This window comes from Heptranchias perlo, chromosome 2 (assembly GCF_035084215.1).
Source record: "Heptranchias perlo isolate sHepPer1 chromosome 2, sHepPer1.hap1, whole genome shotgun sequence".
In the NCBI taxonomy this organism is placed as follows: Eukaryota; Metazoa; Chordata; class Chondrichthyes; order Hexanchiformes; family Hexanchidae; genus Heptranchias; species Heptranchias perlo.
The window spans coordinates 164,360,015-164,379,056 of NC_090326.1; the positions used below are offsets into that span (position 1 = coordinate 164,360,015).

General features: G+C 44.7%; 2 protein-coding genes across 2 annotated transcripts in view; one reads left to right on the forward strand and one right to left on the reverse strand.

Annotated features, from left to right (window-relative positions):
* Positions 1 to 19,042, forward strand: part of recql4 (RecQ helicase-like 4) — a 63,298-nt gene that overhangs the window by 26,302 nt on the left and 17,954 nt on the right. The window contains exons 11-18 of the mRNA XM_067968644.1: positions 3,064 to 3,216; positions 4,825 to 4,917; positions 9,689 to 9,825; positions 10,437 to 10,520; positions 13,180 to 13,368; positions 14,048 to 14,230; positions 14,494 to 14,698; positions 15,905 to 16,182. Of these exons, the coding sequence (XP_067824745.1) occupies positions 3,064 to 3,216; positions 4,825 to 4,917; positions 9,689 to 9,825; positions 10,437 to 10,520; positions 13,180 to 13,368; positions 14,048 to 14,230; positions 14,494 to 14,698; positions 15,905 to 16,182 (1,322 nt within the window). The remainder of the gene's footprint in view (positions 1 to 3,063; positions 3,217 to 4,824; positions 4,918 to 9,688; positions 9,826 to 10,436; positions 10,521 to 13,179; positions 13,369 to 14,047; positions 14,231 to 14,493; positions 14,699 to 15,904; positions 16,183 to 19,042) is intronic.
* Positions 13,097 to 19,033, reverse strand: LOC137299714 (acyl-coenzyme A thioesterase MBLAC2-like). Its single transcript, XM_067968654.1, has one exon. It carries the CDS (start codon positions 18,989 to 18,991, stop codon positions 18,164 to 18,166), a length of 828 nt encoding a protein of 275 aa, XP_067824755.1. The 5' UTR covers positions 18,992 to 19,033; the 3' UTR covers positions 13,097 to 18,163.

Genomic DNA, 19,042 nt, shown 5'->3' on the forward strand with positions numbered 1-19,042 from the left:
TTTATTTTTCAATGAACTGTCCATTTTTAAATCGTAATAAGTATATGGAGGGGGTGGAGAAAAAGAAAAGAAAAGGCTTTGTGAAACTGCATTTTAAATGGGGTGGAGGGAAAAGATACTCCTGGTGACCTAATTCAGTGATATCAATACTAACAAAGTCACACGTTAATTGTTCACAATTGGTCACTTGCAGCACCTCCCAAACCCGTAGCAAGGCTTGTAGCGATTTTTTTTTATTCATTCAAGGGATGTGGGTGTCACTGGCAAGGCCAGCATTTATTGCCATCCCTAATTGCCCTTGAGAAGGTAGTGGTGAGCCGCCTTCTTGAACCGCTGCAGTCCGTGTGGTGACGGTTCTCCCACAGTGCTGTTAGGAAGGGAGTTCCAGGATTTTGACCCAGCGACAATGAAGGAACGGCGATATATTTCCAAGTCGGGATGGTGTGTGACTTGGAGGGGAACGTGCAGGTGGTGTTGTTCCCATGTGCCTGCTGCTCTTGTCCTTCTAGGTGGTAGAGGTCGTGGGTTTGGGAGGTGCTGTCGAAGAAGCCTTGGCGAGTTGCTGCAGTGCATCCTGTGGATGGTACACACTGCAGCCACTGTGCGCCGGTGGTGAAGGGAGTGAATGTTTAGGGTGGTGGATGGGGTGCCAATAATGCGGGCTGCTTTATCTTATCTTGGATGGTGTTGAGCTTCTTGAGTGTTGTTGGAGCTGCACTCATCCAAGCAAGTGGAGAGTATTCCATCACACTCCTGACTTGTGCCTTGTAAATGGTGGAAAGGATTTGGAGTTGAGTCACTCGCCACAGAATACCCAGCCTCTGACCTGCTCTCATAGCCACAGTATTTATATGGCTGGTCCAGTTAAGTTTCTGGTCAATGGTGGCCCCCAGGATGTTGATGGTGGGGGATTTGGTGATGGTAATGCCATTGAATGTCAAGGGGAGGTGGTTAGACTCTCTCTTGTTGGAGATGGTCATTGCCTGGCACTTATCTGGTGCGAATGTTACTTGCCACTTATGAGCCCAAGCCTGGATGTTGTCCAGGTCTTGCTGCATGCGGGCTCGGACTGCTTCATTATTTGAGGGGTTGCGAATGGAACTGAACACTGTACAATCATCAACGAACATCCCCATTTCTGACCTTATGATGGAGGGAAGGTCATTGATGAAGCAGCTGAAGATGGTTGGGCCTAGGATACTGCCCTGAGGAACTCCTGCAGCAATGTCCTGGGGCTGAGATGATTGGCCTCCAACAACCACTACCATCTTTCTTTGTGCTAGGTATGACTTCAGCCACTGGAGAGTTTTCCCCCTGATTCCCATGGACTTCAGTTTTACTAGGGCTCCTTGGTGCCACACTCGGTCAAATGCTGCCTTGATGTCACCTCACCTCTGGAATTCAGCTCTTTTGTCCATGTTTGGACCAAGGCTGTAATGAGGTCTGGAGCCGAGTGGTCCTGGCGGAACCCAAACTGAGCATCGGTGAGCAGGTTATTGGTGAGTAAGAGCCGCTTGATAGCACTGTCGACGACACCTTCCATCACTCTGCTGATGATTGAGAGTAGACTGATGGGGCGGTAATTGGCCGTATTGGATTTGTCCTGCTTTTTGTGGACAGGACATACCTGGGCAATTTTCCACATTGTCGGGTAGATGCCAGAGTTGTAGCTGTACTGGAACAGCTTGGCTAGAGGCGCAGCTAGTTCTGGAGCATAAGTCTTCAGCACTACAGCTGGGATGTTGTCAGGGTCCATAGCCTTTGCGGTATCCAGTGCACTCAGCCGTTTCTTGATATCACGTGGAGTGAATCGAATGGCTGAAGACTGGCTTCTGTGATGGTGGGGATATCGGGAGGAGGCCGAGATGGATCATCCACTCGGCACTTCTGGCTGAAGATGGTTGCAAACGCTTCAGCCTTGTCTTTTGCCCTCACGCGCTGGACTCCGCCATCATTGAGGATGGGAATGTTTGCAGAGCCTCCTCCTCCCGTTAGTTGTTTAATTGTCCACCACCATTCACGACTGGATGTGGCAGGACTGCAGAGCTTTGATCTGATCCGTTGGTTATGGAATCGCTTAGCTCTGTCTATAGCATACTGCTTCCGCTGTTTAGCATGCATGTAGTCCTGAGTTGTAGCTTCACCAGGTTGGCACCTCATTTTTAGGTACGCCTGGTGCTGCTCCTGGCATGCTCTTCTACACTCCTCATTGAACCAGGGTTGATCCCCTGACTTGTTGGTAGTGGTAGAGTGAGGAATATGCCGGGCCATGAGGTTACAGATTGTGCTGGAATACAATTCTGCTGCTGCTGATGGCCCACAGCGCCTCATGGATGCCCAGTTTTGAGCTGCTGGATCTGTTCTAAATCTATCCCATTTAGCACGGTGGTAGTGCCACACAACACGTTGGATGGTGTCCTCAGTGCAAAGACGGGACTTCGTCTCCACGAGGACTGTGCGGTGGTCACTCCTACCAATACTGTCATGGACAGATGCATTTGCGACAGGTAGATTGGTGAGGACGAGGTCAAGTAAGTTTTTCCCTTCGCTCACCACCATATGATTAACTTTCCTATTTAAAATGTTAATGGATTTCAAGGCACATTTCAGATTTGGAGAGGACAGGTAAACAGTAGTAATGTTCTTCAGGTTCCATGGGCGGACTGACTCCCCTGAAAGGGCACGGGATTTTTCCCGGCAAAGGAGGGTGTTGATAATACAGCGCACTGGAACCATTCACAGGGGCACTCTGGAAATCTATGGTCAGTCCACCCCTGTTTGGGTCATTTTCTTGGAGTTTCTCTTTTAAGCCTGTAATCTAGGAAGTGACCAAAAAAAAACATTGGGGTCAATTTTAACTGTTCTGACTTCAGTGGAAAGGAAAGTTGGGTGGGGTGTAAATCCGGTGCCCGTTTCCCACCAGACAGAAGCAGTTAAAATCAATCCAATTGGTTTTATAATTACGGTTTAAGGCTGGTGATTTCAAAATCATGACCAATATTTCTTTATGTAAACTAGTCCTAAATCAGGAGAATGTTCTGAGGTATCCCACGTTTATTGCAGGTATCTCAGCCCCAGAAGATACAGGGAGGGGGCTTGAACCGATGCCTGATGCTGAGGTCCTCCTGAACACCACTCGTCCTACGTATGAGCAGCCGGCTGCTCCACCGCCCATGGAGCCTCTGTACAGCCTTGGGGAGGATGGGAAGGTCATAGGTACAACATCTAATTGAGTTTCAACACCCCCTGTGGTCTATGTAAGCTTTCCGCACCAGACAGTGCATATGAAGCTTGTATAAACACAGAAAAAAGGATTGTAGTCTTCACATTTGCCGTTAATATGCAGCTGATGCTTTACATTGTGTAGTGCCAGGCTGTCTTAGCTTATTCTTGTTACTGGGTAGTGCTAATTTAAAGCATATTCTGGCTGTTTCACAACTGTCATGCTGCTGTTCCTGTACATAGCCACCGACTGGTTGAAGCTATTGCAATGTAATATAATTTAAGAAATTTGTTATAGTTTCTGAATGAACTAATGTCCTTCCCCCCTCCCCGCCCCTCCCAGCCACAAAAAATAAGGAGAAGCTACAGTAACACACATTTTTTGTGGATTTTAGTGAGCCCATGGATGGATATAAAGTCCAAAATTAACATTTATTGTTTCAGACACTTTGCTTCCATCACATTAGTTCTCAATTTTTTAAACACTTAAATCAATTCCCATCTCAATTTTTTTTTCCCTGAGAAGAAATTGAGGTCGAGGAATGATTGTCGTAGCTCAAAAATCAAATCCTGACTTCTTCATTGCTTCAGTGAGCTCAAGTTGCTGTGCAGGAGGGTCCCAAGTTGGACACCAGCCTGTGCTGACACGGCTGATCTCAGCCACAGCCAGTAGTTGGGGCACTACAATTGGACTCGGTTCCTCAAACAGTGGTGAGGTCTGGTGGAGAAAGGATCTGCCAATGGCAGCAGGCTGCATTTTCCAGTGGAAGCTGCAGTTTCCTTTCCCATCCCCACTAGTCCATCGTCCCACTTCCCCACCTCGGTCCCATCGCGTCCCCTGCCCCTTTACCTTCCCTTTAATTGTTTTTTTTATAAATGACACAGCATTTTGAAATGTTTGAGGATCCATTAAGATCAGAATACATGCAGTGCCAGCTGTTCCCCGTCAATTCTCTTTGCTCTGCATCAGGAGTAGGAGTGCAGGATAATCTCTGCTGATTCCCGGTTTATTTTATCCTCTTGTAACAATGTAATTTATGCAGCGTTTGTTAGGGAAACATTTATTATGTCTTGAACAATTGAATCAAAGCAAAAGCATTAACTTGCACTTTATATATGAGAACATTCAGGTAATGCAGTGACAACTTGTTTAGAAATCTGGATTGTTGAACTACACGCAGTACACATAATAAAAATCATAAAATGATACAGCACAGGAGGCCATTCAGCCCATCGTGCCTGTGCCGGCTCTTTGAAAGAGCTATCCAATTAGTCCCACTCCCCTGCTCTTTCCCCATAGCCCTGCAAATTTTTCCCCTCTAGTATTTATCCAGTTCCCTTTTGAAAGTTATTATTGAATCCGCTTCCACCGCCCTTTCAGTCAGTGCATTCCAGATGAAAAATAAATTTTTATTACGAAACACAAACAATCATGGCTGAGTTTTGATCCTGTGAGTTGATAGCCCTTTCCCATTGAACCAAGGACAGAGTAAATAATGGATAGGGTCAAGTGAGGCTCTTATTTGTGGAATAATATGAGGTAAAAGTAAGGATTTGGGTTATGCTTCATTTAGTAATGTAGTTTCTTACCCTCTTTATCAGCTACTCCAACAGAAGTGCATGAAGCTCTGTCGGAGCTTGGATACCGTTCATTCAGACCGGGGCAGGAATTGACCATAATGAGGATTTTATCAGGTACGTGAGTAAAGGAATTTTTCAGGCCACGGGTTCACATTTCAGCATCGTACTTACTAATGGTGGTAGTATGTGCAGTCCCTCCTATCTCTTCAATTACTTGGAATCATACAGCACAGAAGGAGGCCAGTTCCCTTTTGAAAGTTACTATTGAATCTGCTTCCACCACCCTTCCAGGCAGTGCATTCCAGATCATAACAACCCGCTGCGTAAAAAACATGTTTCCTCATATCACCTCTGGTTCTTTTGCCAGTCACCTTAAATCTGTCCTCTTTGGTTACCGACCCTCCTGCCAATGGAAACAGTTTCTCCCTATCTACTCCAACAAAACCCCCTCATAATTTTGAACACCTCTATTAAATCTCCCCTTAACCTACTCTGCTCTAAGGAGAATAACTCCAGCTTGATAAGAAATTACTTTGTGTACACCTTGTGTAGATTGCATTTAGGCTGGGTGCTATCTTCAACTCTCCCTTAACATCAGGGAGCCAATTTATACCTTGTAATCACTTCCCTGCTGATTGAAAAAGTTGGTGGCTTGTGGACTGATTCTTTTGGCAACAGAGATATGTTTAGGGCTTTGTAAATGGACTGGCTTGTCTGGAGGTAGTGTTTTTTTTAGTTTGTTCTCCAGGATGTAGGTGATGCTGGCAAGGCCATATTTATTTCCCATCCCCAGTTGCCCTGAGAAGACCTTCTAATGGTGAAGATTGTGGTGGGGCTTCTGCTTCATAGCATTGTTTGTACAACTGAGTGGGTTGCTGGGCCACTTTGGAGGACATCGTATGGGATTTGGGTCATGTGCAGACTAGACCGTGAAGGGCTGGCAGGTTCCCTTCCCTGAAGGACATTGGTGAACCAGTTAGATTTTTGTGACAGTCCGGCAACTTTCATTTTCTTTGGTGCTCGACCACAAATTACTTTATTAATTGAATTTGATTCTCATTTTGCCATGGTGGGACTCTCAAATCTTGGTTGCTAGTCCAGGAGCATAAGCAGTACACTAAGTGGGATTCTTCCCATTTGGCCAATGCTCTAATTGGTTGTGCAACTAAGACTACCCATGAGAAGATTGGTGGTAAGGTGTGAGGTTATAGCCAATTAATCTCCCAATAGTATCCTTGTGTTCACTTGGGAGCCCCTAAACTTTGCCTATTGCCAACATATGCCTCAGTTCTTTTGATTTAGGTAAGGGGATGTGTCTCTACAATGAGAGGATGTGTAATCTATATCCGGCTACTTGTGTAGATCTTTCAATCAGTCGTGTGGCAAAAATTGGAATTTCTGTCTCCCTGGAATTCATACAGTTCACATCAGTCGGTTTTAAAGTGGAGGCTACTCTTTTCACTTAACAAAAAAAACGGTGAACCAGGGACATTCCATTTGCATAAACCAGGCAGGTTATTGTCCATGAATTGGCTGATAAAGGATTCCCTTTGTCTAAGCCAGTGGGAGGGGGAGGCAAAACATTTGAAATGTTCGTGAATGCAGCATTTGTTAAAACGGATGTGTCATGTCCATTTATGGTCACGTGTGAATTAGATTGGTGGAAAATGCTGAAAGGAAATATAATTGTTGCCGCCACATCTAATATCTATTGAGGTGTGAAGATGGTAAGCATTTGGATTGCCTGATTAGAACATAAGAAATAGGAGCTGGAGTAGGCCTTACGGCCCCTCGAGCCTGCTCCGCCATTCAATAAGATCATGGCTGATCTTCAACCTCAACTCCACTTTCCCACTCGATCCCCATATCCCAAAAATCTACCTATCTCAGCCTTGATTATATTCGTAAACAATTTTACAACACCAAGTTATAGTCCAACGATTTTTATTTGAAATCTACAAGCTTTCGGAGGCTTCCTCCTTCCTCAGGTAAATGTCAGGAGCTCCTTGAAGCCTACGCATTTATACATCATAGAACAATACATGGTGTTTACAGACTGCCCCTGCAACTGCCCGTTGCCAAGGCAATCACCGTGTTCAGACAGAGAGGTGTCACCTACAGAACCCCCGAATACCCCGAAAGGTTATAGTCCAACAATTTTATTTGAAAATCACAAGCTTTCGGAGGCTTTCTCCTTCGTCAGGTGAATGTGGAAATCCTTGAACCTTTCGCATTTATATTCAGAGAACAATACCTGGTGATTACAGATAATCTTTCCAACTGCCCGTTGTCAAGGCAATCAAAGTGTTCAGACAGAGATGTGTTACCTACAGGACCACCGAATATACAAACGGCCAGAACACAAAACAGAGAGAGAGAGGGAGAAACATCCGATAGGAAGAGAAAGACAGAAAATGACCCGTTGTATTAGAAACAGATAACGTCTATTCGCTGGTGGGGTTACGTGTCATTTTTTGTTGGACTATAACCTGGTGTTGTAAGATTCTTTACATTTGTCAACCCCAGTCCATCACCGGCATCTCCACATCATGGCCTCCTTTCTTGAACAGTGTTACATTTGCTACCTTCCAATCCGCTGGGACCATTCTAGAATCTAGGGAATTCTGGAAGATCACAACCAATGCATCCGCTATCTCTGCAGCCACCTGCATTACTTCAAAAAGAGTACATCCTTATAATTTAGGAACCTTCTAGTGCTTTTTTGAGTTTTATTCATTTTTGCTGTTAATATGTATGGGAGGTGTATGCGGAGCAGGCTCGAGGGGCCGATTGGCCTACTCCTGCTCCTATTTCTTATAAAGCTCCATACATAGTGCTTACATATGTACCACCAGAAAATGGCTAATAAACAACTATCCAGTATATTTATAATTTTTAATTTGTACAAAGTGGTGTGAAGGTAGGATATTCTCCATCATCCGATTCGCCATTAAAAGTTGTCGACATCTGCAAATTTGTCCAGTAAGCAGATTACCACGATCAGGGCTAATTGTTGGACATGTGCTACGCTAATCTCAATACAGCAGAGAATAAAGATGCAGATTTCAGTTCACAGGAAACTGAAGTTATAGAAACTTATCGAACTGTTTGATAAACATAAAGCTGTGAGGAGCAGTTGCGAACCGTGAGTGTATGATTTGGAGATTTTTAGGATTTCAGCATATATCAGTCATCTTATCCAAAAAAAATTCTTTTTAATTTCTTAAATGCACATCTTTTTTAAAATTATAAATGCTAGCATATCTCCTTTGCTAGTGCTTGCATTGATTGAGTGTCACTGATTTATGTTGATTGAATAAGTAAAATTTTATTACAAAATATCATGGAAGAATTATTATTATATGTTTGAGTACATATTGAGTACTCAATTTCAGGTCTTGCCTTTTTCAAAGTGTAGGATACAGAGGAGGCATTTGGCACAAGGGGGAAGAGGAAGATCATGGGGGAGAAATTGGAGAAGTGCTGGTTGCCAGGAATGATCCCTGCTCCCAAAGAGATCGGCCCAAGGCCTGATCAAAATTGGGCCTTAAGCCTCATCTGTACGGATCTGGTCAGCTGCGGATCAGGCGTCCCAATGCAGCTCTTCGGTTAGGAGATGACTACTTTGGGCTTGCCATAGCCCTCAGGTAGGTCTGGGGGGGGCGGCAAACGGGAGGTGGTCGAGTGCAGGCCCATAGCAGCCCATGATACTGCTGTGGTGTCAGGAGAAGGCACTCCTGCTCCACATTAAGGTAAGTTTTGTTATTTCACTTATCTTATTTGTTGACCCACCTCCCTTTGAGGACCGCTGGTTAGGCTGCAATAGAACCTGATAAAAGTGAGCGGAGAATGCCGAGGTTAACCCCTTGGGAAACTGATTCAGGGGTCAGTGGGAATGGATAGGGGGTGTTGGAGCATTGGGAGGGAATCCTTGGGTTTCAGACTAGAGAATGGGAGGGAAGTTCCAAGGTCTGGGAGTACTGAGAGTGGGAGGGTGGTCTTAGGGTGTGGGAGAATTGGGATGGTGATAGAGGGTTATGGGAGCATGGTGATGGATTCTGGCTGTGAGCATACCGAGAATGGAATGTGGGGTCCAGGAGCAATGTGTCAAGCGTTTGGGAGCAATTGGCTGCTGGGCTCAGAGGGTATTCAGGAAAGGAAGTGTGGGATTAGTGGGCTGGGGGACCATTGGCTGAGGGGTGGTCATTAGATGTGAGAGTAGAATATGATGGTTGCACGGTGTGGATCTACTCAGAGTGGGAGTGGGGGGAAGGAGGAGTAAAGGTATGGAATAATTTTGGAGAGAGATGCTGAGGTCCAGGAGGACAGGAGGGGTAGAGTGGGGAACTGTTTTGGGGTGACTAGAATTACTATTGTTTGAGAGGATTGGGGTCTTATAATATTATGGGAGGTGGTGAATGAGAATGAAGGCTGTAAACCTTCATGAATTCCCTCCCCCTGGAAGTTTTACAAGAGCACTGAGCTGGGAAGTCTGCTTATAATGTATTTGTCGACAGCATGTGGAAACCCACACTCAAAGAAAGCACTACAGCGCCATGTTCCTGACTGGGAACAGACTTTTAAGTTCTTTAACACACCTTATGGGAAGAGGGAGAGGCACTGAGTGTGGAATTTGGGAGCTGCAAGGGGCGGGAAGGAAGGAAAGGGAAATCTACCAGTGCCCAGGTTCCAGTCCGTCCTGAATTCTCAATTCCTGAATGCTTTGTTTTTTAAAATGAGCTACATCTCTTACATGCTTCAGCATGTAAACCTACTTCAGCTCGATCAATTAATTAAAAGTCAAAATCACTGTTAAATACAGGGTTGCTGTTAGGATTCTTGATGCTCTGTTACAGTGTAGGTTCTGTTCTCTGCCCCAAACTAGGACTTTCCACCTTGGTTGTGCTCTCCACTGGAATGGGGAAATCATTTTGCTACCAGTTGCCTGCGTACCTGTACGCCAAAAGATCAAAGTGCATCACCTTGGTGGTTTCACCTCTCGTCTCGTTGATGGATGACCAGGTGAGGTTTTCAGTTCCTTTTTAGTTTTCTATGCCCATGTTTGTTTTTCTTTAAAAGAGTAGTCCTGGCTGCATTCTCAAATTAAAATAAACAGCATCTATTAGGAACCCAAACGAGTCATCTGAGTCTCCAGTTCTGTTCAGTCCCATGACTTACAAAATGATACCATGAAGTACATTTCACCCCCACGGCCAGATGATGTACCAGTCCACTTTCAGTTGCTTCTCTGTTACTGACCTAAGCTGTGTGCCTTCTGTATGAGGTAGTGTTACTGCCAATATTTATCCCTCAACCAACATCACTAAAACGGATTATCTGGTCGTTTATCTCATTGCTGTTTGTGGGATCTTGCTGTACGCAAATTGGCTGCCACATTTCCCTACATTACAACAATGACTAAAACTTCAAAAGTACTCAATTGGTTTTGAGATGTCCTGAGGTAATGAATAGCGCTATATAAATACATGTTTTTGTTTTCTTTACCATGTGTCAGATATAAAGAGGATATTTCATATTTTTCTAGGAAGGATCCATAAAAGTGTTCGTGTTATGTCAGGTTACTGAAGTGAAGCCACCTTACTTTGTATACTTACTTTGTACCTTTTCTACAGGTGTCCGGACTCCCTTCCAATCTAAAGGCTGTTTGTATCCACTCCAGTATGACCAGGACACAGAGAGAAGCAGCTCTTGTAAAGGTTAGCAGGAGATTTAATGGTTAATTGTGGCCGTTGAATATGGGGGATGACAAGCTGATCTCATTGCAGATGTTCTTTGAGCTGTTTATTGAATCATGTAGCACAGAAGGAGGCCATTCCGCCCATCGTGCCTGTGCCGGCTCTTTAAAAGAGCTACCAATCAGTCCCACTCCCCTGCTTTTTCCCCATAGACCTGCAAATTTTTCCCCTTCAAGTATTTATCCAATTCCCTTTAGAAAGTTACTATTGAATCTGCTTCCACCACCATTTCAGACAGAATCCAAGTGATTTTATTTCATCTTGTATAGAAAGATTCAGCATCTTGTATGGAAAGAATTCCTATAAAGTCTGTCACTCTGTTGTATACGTGGATGTCAGTTTTACATTGCAGCCTGGAGAAAATGTTAATTTTTTTGGTACAGATGCCAACCAGTGCCATTTAGAACTGAAAACATTTAGATCAGTGGCAATGCTGTCATCAGCATAGTGGCAAATGGTGACTTCACTGCAATCCTTCTGAATACTGTCGTTAAGGCATTCTGAAGAGAGAGATTTTATTATCAGTACTTCAAAAGTACTTGTTAGAAAATATGTTTATTCAAAAAAATGCATGGTGTTAGAATACACTAAGAAGGTGGTTTGAGTCTCTAGAGTTTTTTTAAGCTTACAGCTAGGTAATTTCAAATGATGCAACCCCTTGCGAGCTTTCTGCACAAATGATCACATCTCAGAACCAGTCCAAAAACTTCTAATTTTTTTACATTTTACTGCCTCATACCTCTGAAATTTTTGTGGCAGAAATTTCAGTTTCCCCTTTGATCTACAGTAAATATGAAGGTGGGAGGGAGATAAGTAAAGGTTAACTCACTGCCTTAAAAAAAACACTTTTTTGTTAAACCTCGATTGGTTTATCCTGGTCGTGCTCCATGAGCATAGCTCCTGACCTCGGCTGTGTTAAGGCATCTTCCTGGAGGGAGGACAGTTCAGATAGAATGTTGGCCATGGCATTTCTTGTCTTCTAAGTTCTCAGCCCTCTCCTCCGGGTTATGTGGCTGACCACTGCTTGGCACCTCCTTCCCTCTGCCCCAGTAATGAAGCAGTCCATGCCCACATTCAGTAAGACCTGGACAACATCCAGGCTTGGGCTGATAAGTGGTAAGTAACATTCGTGCCACACAAGTGCCAGGCAATGACCATCTTCAATGAGAGAATCTAACCACCACCCCAAGACATTCAATAACATTACCATCGCCGAATCCCCCACAATCAACATCCGGGGGGTCACCATTGATCAGAAACTCAACTGGACCAGCCACATAAATGCCGTGGCTACTAGAGCAGGTCAGAGGCTGGGTATTCTGCGGTGAGTGGCTCACCTCCTGACTCACCAGAGCCTCTGCACTACGTACAAGGTTCAAGTCAGGAGTGTGATGGAATACTTGCCTGGATGGGTGCAGCTGCAATAACACACAAGAAGCTCAACACCATCTAGGACAAAGCAGTCCACTTGATCGGCTGCCCATTCACCACTTTAAAGTTAACATGCAGATACAGCAAGCAATTAGGAAGGCAAATGGTATGTTAGCCTTTATTGCAAGGGGGTTGGAGTACGAGAGTAAGGAAGTCTTGCTGCAATTGTACAGGGCTTTGATGAGACCACACCTGGAGTACTGTGTACAGTTTTGGTCTCCTTACCTAAGGAAGGATATACTCACCTTTAGAGGCGGTGCAATAAAGATTCACAAGACTGATTCTTGGGATGAGAGGGTTGTCCTTTGAGGAGAGATTAAGTAGAGTGGGCCGATACTCTCTGGAGTTTAGAAGAATTAGAGGTGATCTCATTGAAACATATAAGATTCTAAGAGGGCTTGACAGGGTAGATGCTGAAAGGCTGTTTCCCCTGGCTGGAGAGTATAGAACTAGGGAATAGTCTCAGGATAAGGGGTCGGCCATTTAGGACTGAGATGAGGAAGAATTTCTTCACTCAGGGTTGTGAATCTTTGGAATTCTCTACCCCAGAGGGCTCCGGATGTTCACTCATTAACTATATTCAAGGCTGAGATCAATAGATTTTTGGACTCTAAGGGAAACAAGAGATATGGGGATCGGGCAGGAAAGTGGAGTTGAGGTCGAAGATCAACCATGATCTGATTGAATGGCGGAGCAGGCTCGAGGGGCCGTATGGCTTACTGCTGATCTCATTTCTTATGTTATAATGTTAAACATCCACTCCCTCCACCACCAGCGCAGTGTGGTTGCAGTGTGCACTATCTAGAGTATGCACTGCAGCAACTTGCCCAGGCTTCTTTGACAGCACCTGGATGGTTGGTGAGAAAGGGTGGTGTGGTATTCTGAGGTGCGTGACCAGGTTGCTGCAGAGTAGAGGAGGCTTTCTCTTACTTGAGAATGCTCAGTGCTGACACTGGGTGCCACAGTGCTGAATTCTTTCACCTTGATGAGCACAAAATGACGGAGCAGGCTGGAGGGACCACATGGCCTACTCCTGCTCCTATTTCTTGTGTTCTTAAAATGCACCCCCAAAGACAGCAGGTGAATTAAAACAAAGCGAATGGCAGTTTAAAAAAAACTTTTGTTTTGAATTTAATGGGACGTCATTTCAGATTTCCTCCCATTCATGCGTTCACCTTTGAGTCCACAGGTGAAGGAGGGAAAGGTCCATGTGCTGCTGCTGTCTCCAGAAGCCCTCGTTGGTGGTGGCCGGGCCGGGTCGAGCTGTCTCCCGCCGGCACATGAGCTGCCCCCGGTGGCCTTTGCTTGTATTGATGAGGCACACTGTGTCTCGGAATGGTCACACAACTTCAGACCGTGCTACCTCCGTCTGTGCAAGGTAAGGGAGGAGCAGCTTAGTGCAGCTATCTAGTGCAGGTATGATCAGAATTAACTTCAAAGGGAAAAATTCTGAAGTCAAATTAGTCATCTGACCACCTTTTGTTCAGTTTTCTGCCCTCCTCGGCTGAAAATGCTTGTTGTGGTGTAGAACCCTTGACTTGTTCATCAAGCGTGATGAGTGTTGACCACGGTGGGTATCACAATGTAGCCCTTGCCCAATGTCCACCCAAATACACTTCCCAGAAGGACTCACTGGCTAGCAATAAGCAGTAGAAACCCTGGATGATCCCCTCTACCTCCCCCCAAAAATCGACCCCTCAGAGTCTGGAGACATAAAAAGAATGGACACCTGGGTGAAGTATCAGAGACTAGCCAGTGCCAACGGAACTATATCCCAGCCTAAACCAGCAGCTTCAGGACACAAGGAAAGATTATTGGAGGTCGAAGAAAACTAAAGATGTGTGCTAAAGTCACTCAAGGAAGACTATTTATTGCCTGCTATTGTCTGTTAGCCAGTAGGCTAATTAAAATTGTGTCCTTTCTCAGTTATGACATGTCTTCAACCAGTCGATTAACAAATTCAGTTTAAGTTATGAACATCAATTACCCAAGAAAGCAATCTTTAGCTTTTTAATATTTTCGTTCTTTAGTGGATGTATTTTGTGTCTGATATACAGGTGCTGAAGGAACGTTTGGGAGTGAAGTGCCTGCTGGGATTGACGGCCACTGCCACACTAGCAACAGCCCAGAACGTTGCACATCACCTCGGGATCCAGGAGGTAGAAGGAATAGCCGTACGTTCTGCGGATGTGCCAGCCAATTTATTCCTCAGTGTGTCTACAGATCGAGACAGAGACCAGGTGAAGACCTGTACAAGCTGTTAATAACACACCACAGGAGGGGAGGAGAGAGGGGACAACGAACAAGAGCACACGAGAATGAGAACAATTTGGTTGGCTGCAGAACAACAACCCCATTCTAAAATAAAAACTGGTCCTATAGGCCAGGACATACAACTGATACTTTCCTCTGAAAAAGATGTCTATCAGAATGTCACCTCTTTGTGTTGTGTTTTATATCTATACTGGTTTCAATAAATTCTTTTACTGTGTTCTCACCCTAGGCCCTTGTAGCTTTGATCCGAGGCGACCGGTTTGCCACCTTAGATTCCATTATTGTCTACTGCACCCGGCGTGAGGAGACTACCCGCATTGCAGCCCTCCTTCGGACGTGCCTTCAGGGAGTAATGCTGAAGGAGCCACCCTTAGAACCGAACAAGGAGGGGGAGACACCTGAAGAAGTCCTAGCAAAAAAAAAGAAAGCAATGGGTAAGGCTGCTATGTCGCAGGAGTGGGAGATGGGTGGTTGAAGCTGATTCCATAGGAACTTTCAAAAGGCAATTGAACATGGTACTTGAAGAGGACTAATTTGCAGGGTTATGGGGAAAAAGCTGAGGTGTGGGACTAAATTGGACAGCTCTTTCAAAGAGCCAGCACAGGCACAACGAGCCGAATGGCCACCTTCTGTGCTGTAAGATTCTATGCTGAGGAAAATGGCATAAACCTAGATTTTGAAATTATGCTCATGGGGTAGAAATTGTTTGTGCCCGGTATTTGGGTGTAAAATGGGCATAAAGCATACCAATTTAGCAGTGGGATGGCCTGCACCCAATCTGCGCAAGTGTTGGTCCCACTGTTAAATTTGTGGGGGCCTTTTTTAGACTTCTTAGATGGACACCTAAAACAGGCGTTGGTCCCCTTAAATATGTAAATTAGTGGCCTAATGCCTGTTGAAAGACCACATTGAGAAATTTATTGGCAATGGGTGGGGCATAGAAAGGTCTCAAGGTTCATCTCCAATGTCAGAGGACTGAGTTATGAGGATTGGGTAGAAAAACTCAAGACTTTTCAACCTGGAAAGGAGAGAACGAGAAGGGATTGTACATAGGTATGTACGATACCAAGTGGAATCAATTCATCTGGAGCACTATTCCAAAGTTAAACTTTGACTGTCGGACAAGGGGACACAGGGATAAACTCACAATAGACAAGTTCAACAATGATGTTGGGAAGCACGACACACAAGAGTGAGAAATAACTGGTTACAGTAGTGGAAGCAAAAACTCTGGAATGATTGAAGAGACAGTTTGGTATTGTAATGAGGGGGGGGCGGGGAGGAGAATAGGATCAACTGGACGCAAAGATATAGCAAAGATCACTCAACTGTAATCATTCCCTCCTTGGTCTTGAGGCTGAGTGTAGCACTCATGCTGCCTCTCTTCCTGAGGGCAGCTAAACCAGTACCAGCTGGGGAGTGAACTTTGCCACTTCCTGGTCTGTTTGGCTCAATGCCACCCTTGGCAGTGTAGTCAACAACTGAACAATTGAGGCTCAATTTAGTGTTTTTTAATAGAAGTTGCCTTTCATGACATTTGAAAAGTATGTTCACACGTGATTTTTTTTTTGATTGGGGGAAGGGACGTAGGTTCTACACAAAACAATTTTCTTCTTTCAATCTTTTTTTCATAAAAACAGCTAAGAAGAAGGTGAGGCGGCCTTTAAAGTGGATTGCTGATTGTTACCACGCTGGAATGTCAGCTGGTGAGCGAAGGAGAGTCCAGAACAACTTCATGAGTGGTCAGCTGCGTATTGTCGTGGCAACGGTAGCATTTGGCATGGGATTGGATAAGTCAGATGTCCGAGGAATCGTGCACTACAATATGCCAAAGGGCTTTGAGAGCTACGTGCAAGAGATCGGTCGTGCTGGGAGAGATGGGAAGCCAGCCCATTGCCATCTCTTCCTTGACCCAGAGGTGAGGGTAAACTTGTTTGCTTTCAGAAAATGAAGTAAATAATAGTCACTGTCTTGCTGGGCCATGCTCCCCTGGGTGGCTGTAATCTCAAGTGGCCACTATTTAGATTTACTAGAATAGTACCAGGGATGAGGGACTTCTGTTACATGGAAAGACTGGAGAAGCTGAGATTGTTCTCCTTACGGCAGAGATGGTTATGAGGAGATTTAATAGAGATGTTCAAAATTATGACTGTTTTGATCGAGTAAAGGAGAAATTGTTTCCACTAGCAGGAGGGTCGATAACCAGAGGACACAGATTTAAGATAATTGGCAAAAAATCCAGGGGAAATTGAGAATTTTTTTTTACAGCGAATTGTTATGATCTGGAATGCACTGCCTGAAAAGCAGATTCAGTAGTAACTCTCAAAAGGTAATTGGATCTATACTTGAAAAGGAGAAATTTGCAGGGCTATGGGGAAACAGCAGAGGAGAAGGACTAATTGGATAGCTCTTTCAAAGCAAGGGCCGAATGGCCTCCTTTTGTGCTGTATGATGTTATGATTCTATTCACAGGTAAGCCTTAACAGTGCAGGTAGACTATTTCACAGCAGAGGACATTGCAACCAAGTCTGATCCTATTGTAATCTGAAATCACACGAGGATACGTCCAACAGTTAAAACTTGATGACGATCAGAGGCAAGAACTCTACTTTTTTTTTTCCTTTCCCCCCCCTCCCCCTTCGAGAACACTGGGGCACCCAGGCCAATTGTAATACCTCTATTTCTACCCCAACTGAGATCAACTAAGTCAGCACATAAAAGGAATCAAACCTCAGAGCTGGTGCCTAACTGTAAGTTGTATGGGGAGTCAAACATCTCTGTTCAAAAAATATTTGAAAAACTTTTTCCAATTTTCTCGCTCCGTGATTTTGAAGATGCTATTTGATGCAGCACTTCCACAGTACTGCCAGCCCTCAGATATCTCACCCAAGTGACTGTTCTTCATGTGTGACCTTATCCAGTAAGTGTTTCAGGTTATTTCACAGTCGGGGTATCAAAGTTGAGCATCCTGACTTAATCTGGCATTCACAGAGACACACTAGATCCCTAAAGGTAACTGGACAACTAGACCTAATGAGGCTAGGGTTTAATCAAAGGCTTTAGATAATGTGATTTTTATACCTGTTATTATATCTATTTCAGTATATTAAAAATCTTGTGTCTATGTGCACTTCCTACTTTAAAATGGAAACTACCTATGTAAGCTTGTCATGCTGGTAATGGTGGGAGGGTGTAATACAGTATACATAGGCAGCTTCATTATGTGTGGACATGGTCTTTATTTTTATATTTCTATTAAAAATCCTAACGGTATGACTTTACAATAGGGAATGAATTATGCCTGATTGCCCTGATCCAATTATCACCTGCCCATTACACACAGGAAATCAACATCTTTACATGGTTGGTGGGAGTAGAAAGAAACATTAATGAAATTTATACAGACCCTTTTTGTAATTATGCTCACTTATCTGCAAAAGCAGGTATGGCACACTTAAATTGAGTTCCTAGCAGGGAACTAAATGTTACATCAACCTTATGTTCTAAAATTTAAAAAAAAAGGGATGGCACTGAAAGAATATGGTAATCTCTAATTTTCTGGGCAGCCTTTCATAAAATACAAAATTGATTTACCGTATGAATTTTGCAGTCTGTCTTTAATAAAAGCTAATTTGTGAATCAAGTTTAATTTCTGTTCTCTTGTAACTGTGATACAATCACTGTACTTAACCAAATTATTGTTTTGTGGAATTTTTGTTTCATGACATTGCTCCTACTGAAGCATGGTTACAAAACTGCCTCCTCCGATTATCAAGTATTAAGCTTAACTCTCTAACAGAGCATCATTTGATTTAGAAGTACAGCTTTTCCTATCACATCAATCTTACTTAGAAGAAACCTGTAAGCCTAAACTGTGTTCAATTTTGTACCACCCTTCTTCATCTTCCAAAATTCTTCACCCGAAGGGCTAGGTTTGCAATGCATCCTATAGCACTCGATGACATTTTGTGGCACGCCCCGGCATTAGCAATGTAACTAGAAGCCAGACTGTAAAGTCTTTCGGCATCAAAGGAGTCAAAATGACCCGGCAGCACTTTGTTCACAAGGTCGTTGTCTACTAGCTTCATTAGATGGTTGCAAGTCTGGGTATAGTCACTAATGTTGCTGTAAGGGAGCCAGTCAATCATAGATCCATCGTATGCTACGTCCCCACTAAAAAGAATGCCGTGCTCCCGGTCGTGCAGGCAGATGCTACCTCTGGAGTGACCGGGCATGTGTAGAACAGTGAGCTGACGGTCTCCAAGGTTAATAATGTCACCATCGTCCAGTATCTGGGCAGGCTGCACGGCTTGCACTCTGTAACCGCCTGCTCTCCAGCCCGGCTCAGGAGCCCTTGTAATCTCATCGTCAGACAGCCAAGTCACCGTTTCGAAGTTGTCTCCCCGCGACAAGGCGCCAGCCTCGGCCCTGTGCACGGCCACCCTCTCGAAGTGGTGCAATCCGCCCGAGTGGTCGAAGTGGACGTGAGTGGCGACGGCCAGAACCGGCTTGGAGCCGGTGAGGCCGGCCGCGTCCAGGTAGTCCGGCAGGCTCCTGAGGCCGAGGCCGGCGTCCACCACCAGGTCTCGGTGCGAGCCCTGCAGCAACCAAATGTTGGCGCGGTTCCCTGACTCGAAGAAGCGCTCTCGGACCAGGTGTAGCCCGTCCGCCACCTCCTGCCGCCAGAACCAGTCCCGGTCCCGGTGAGAGCCCGGACCCGACGACATCCTCCGCCTTCCACAGAGCAACAACTGCCACGTGACGTAATGTTGCCAACC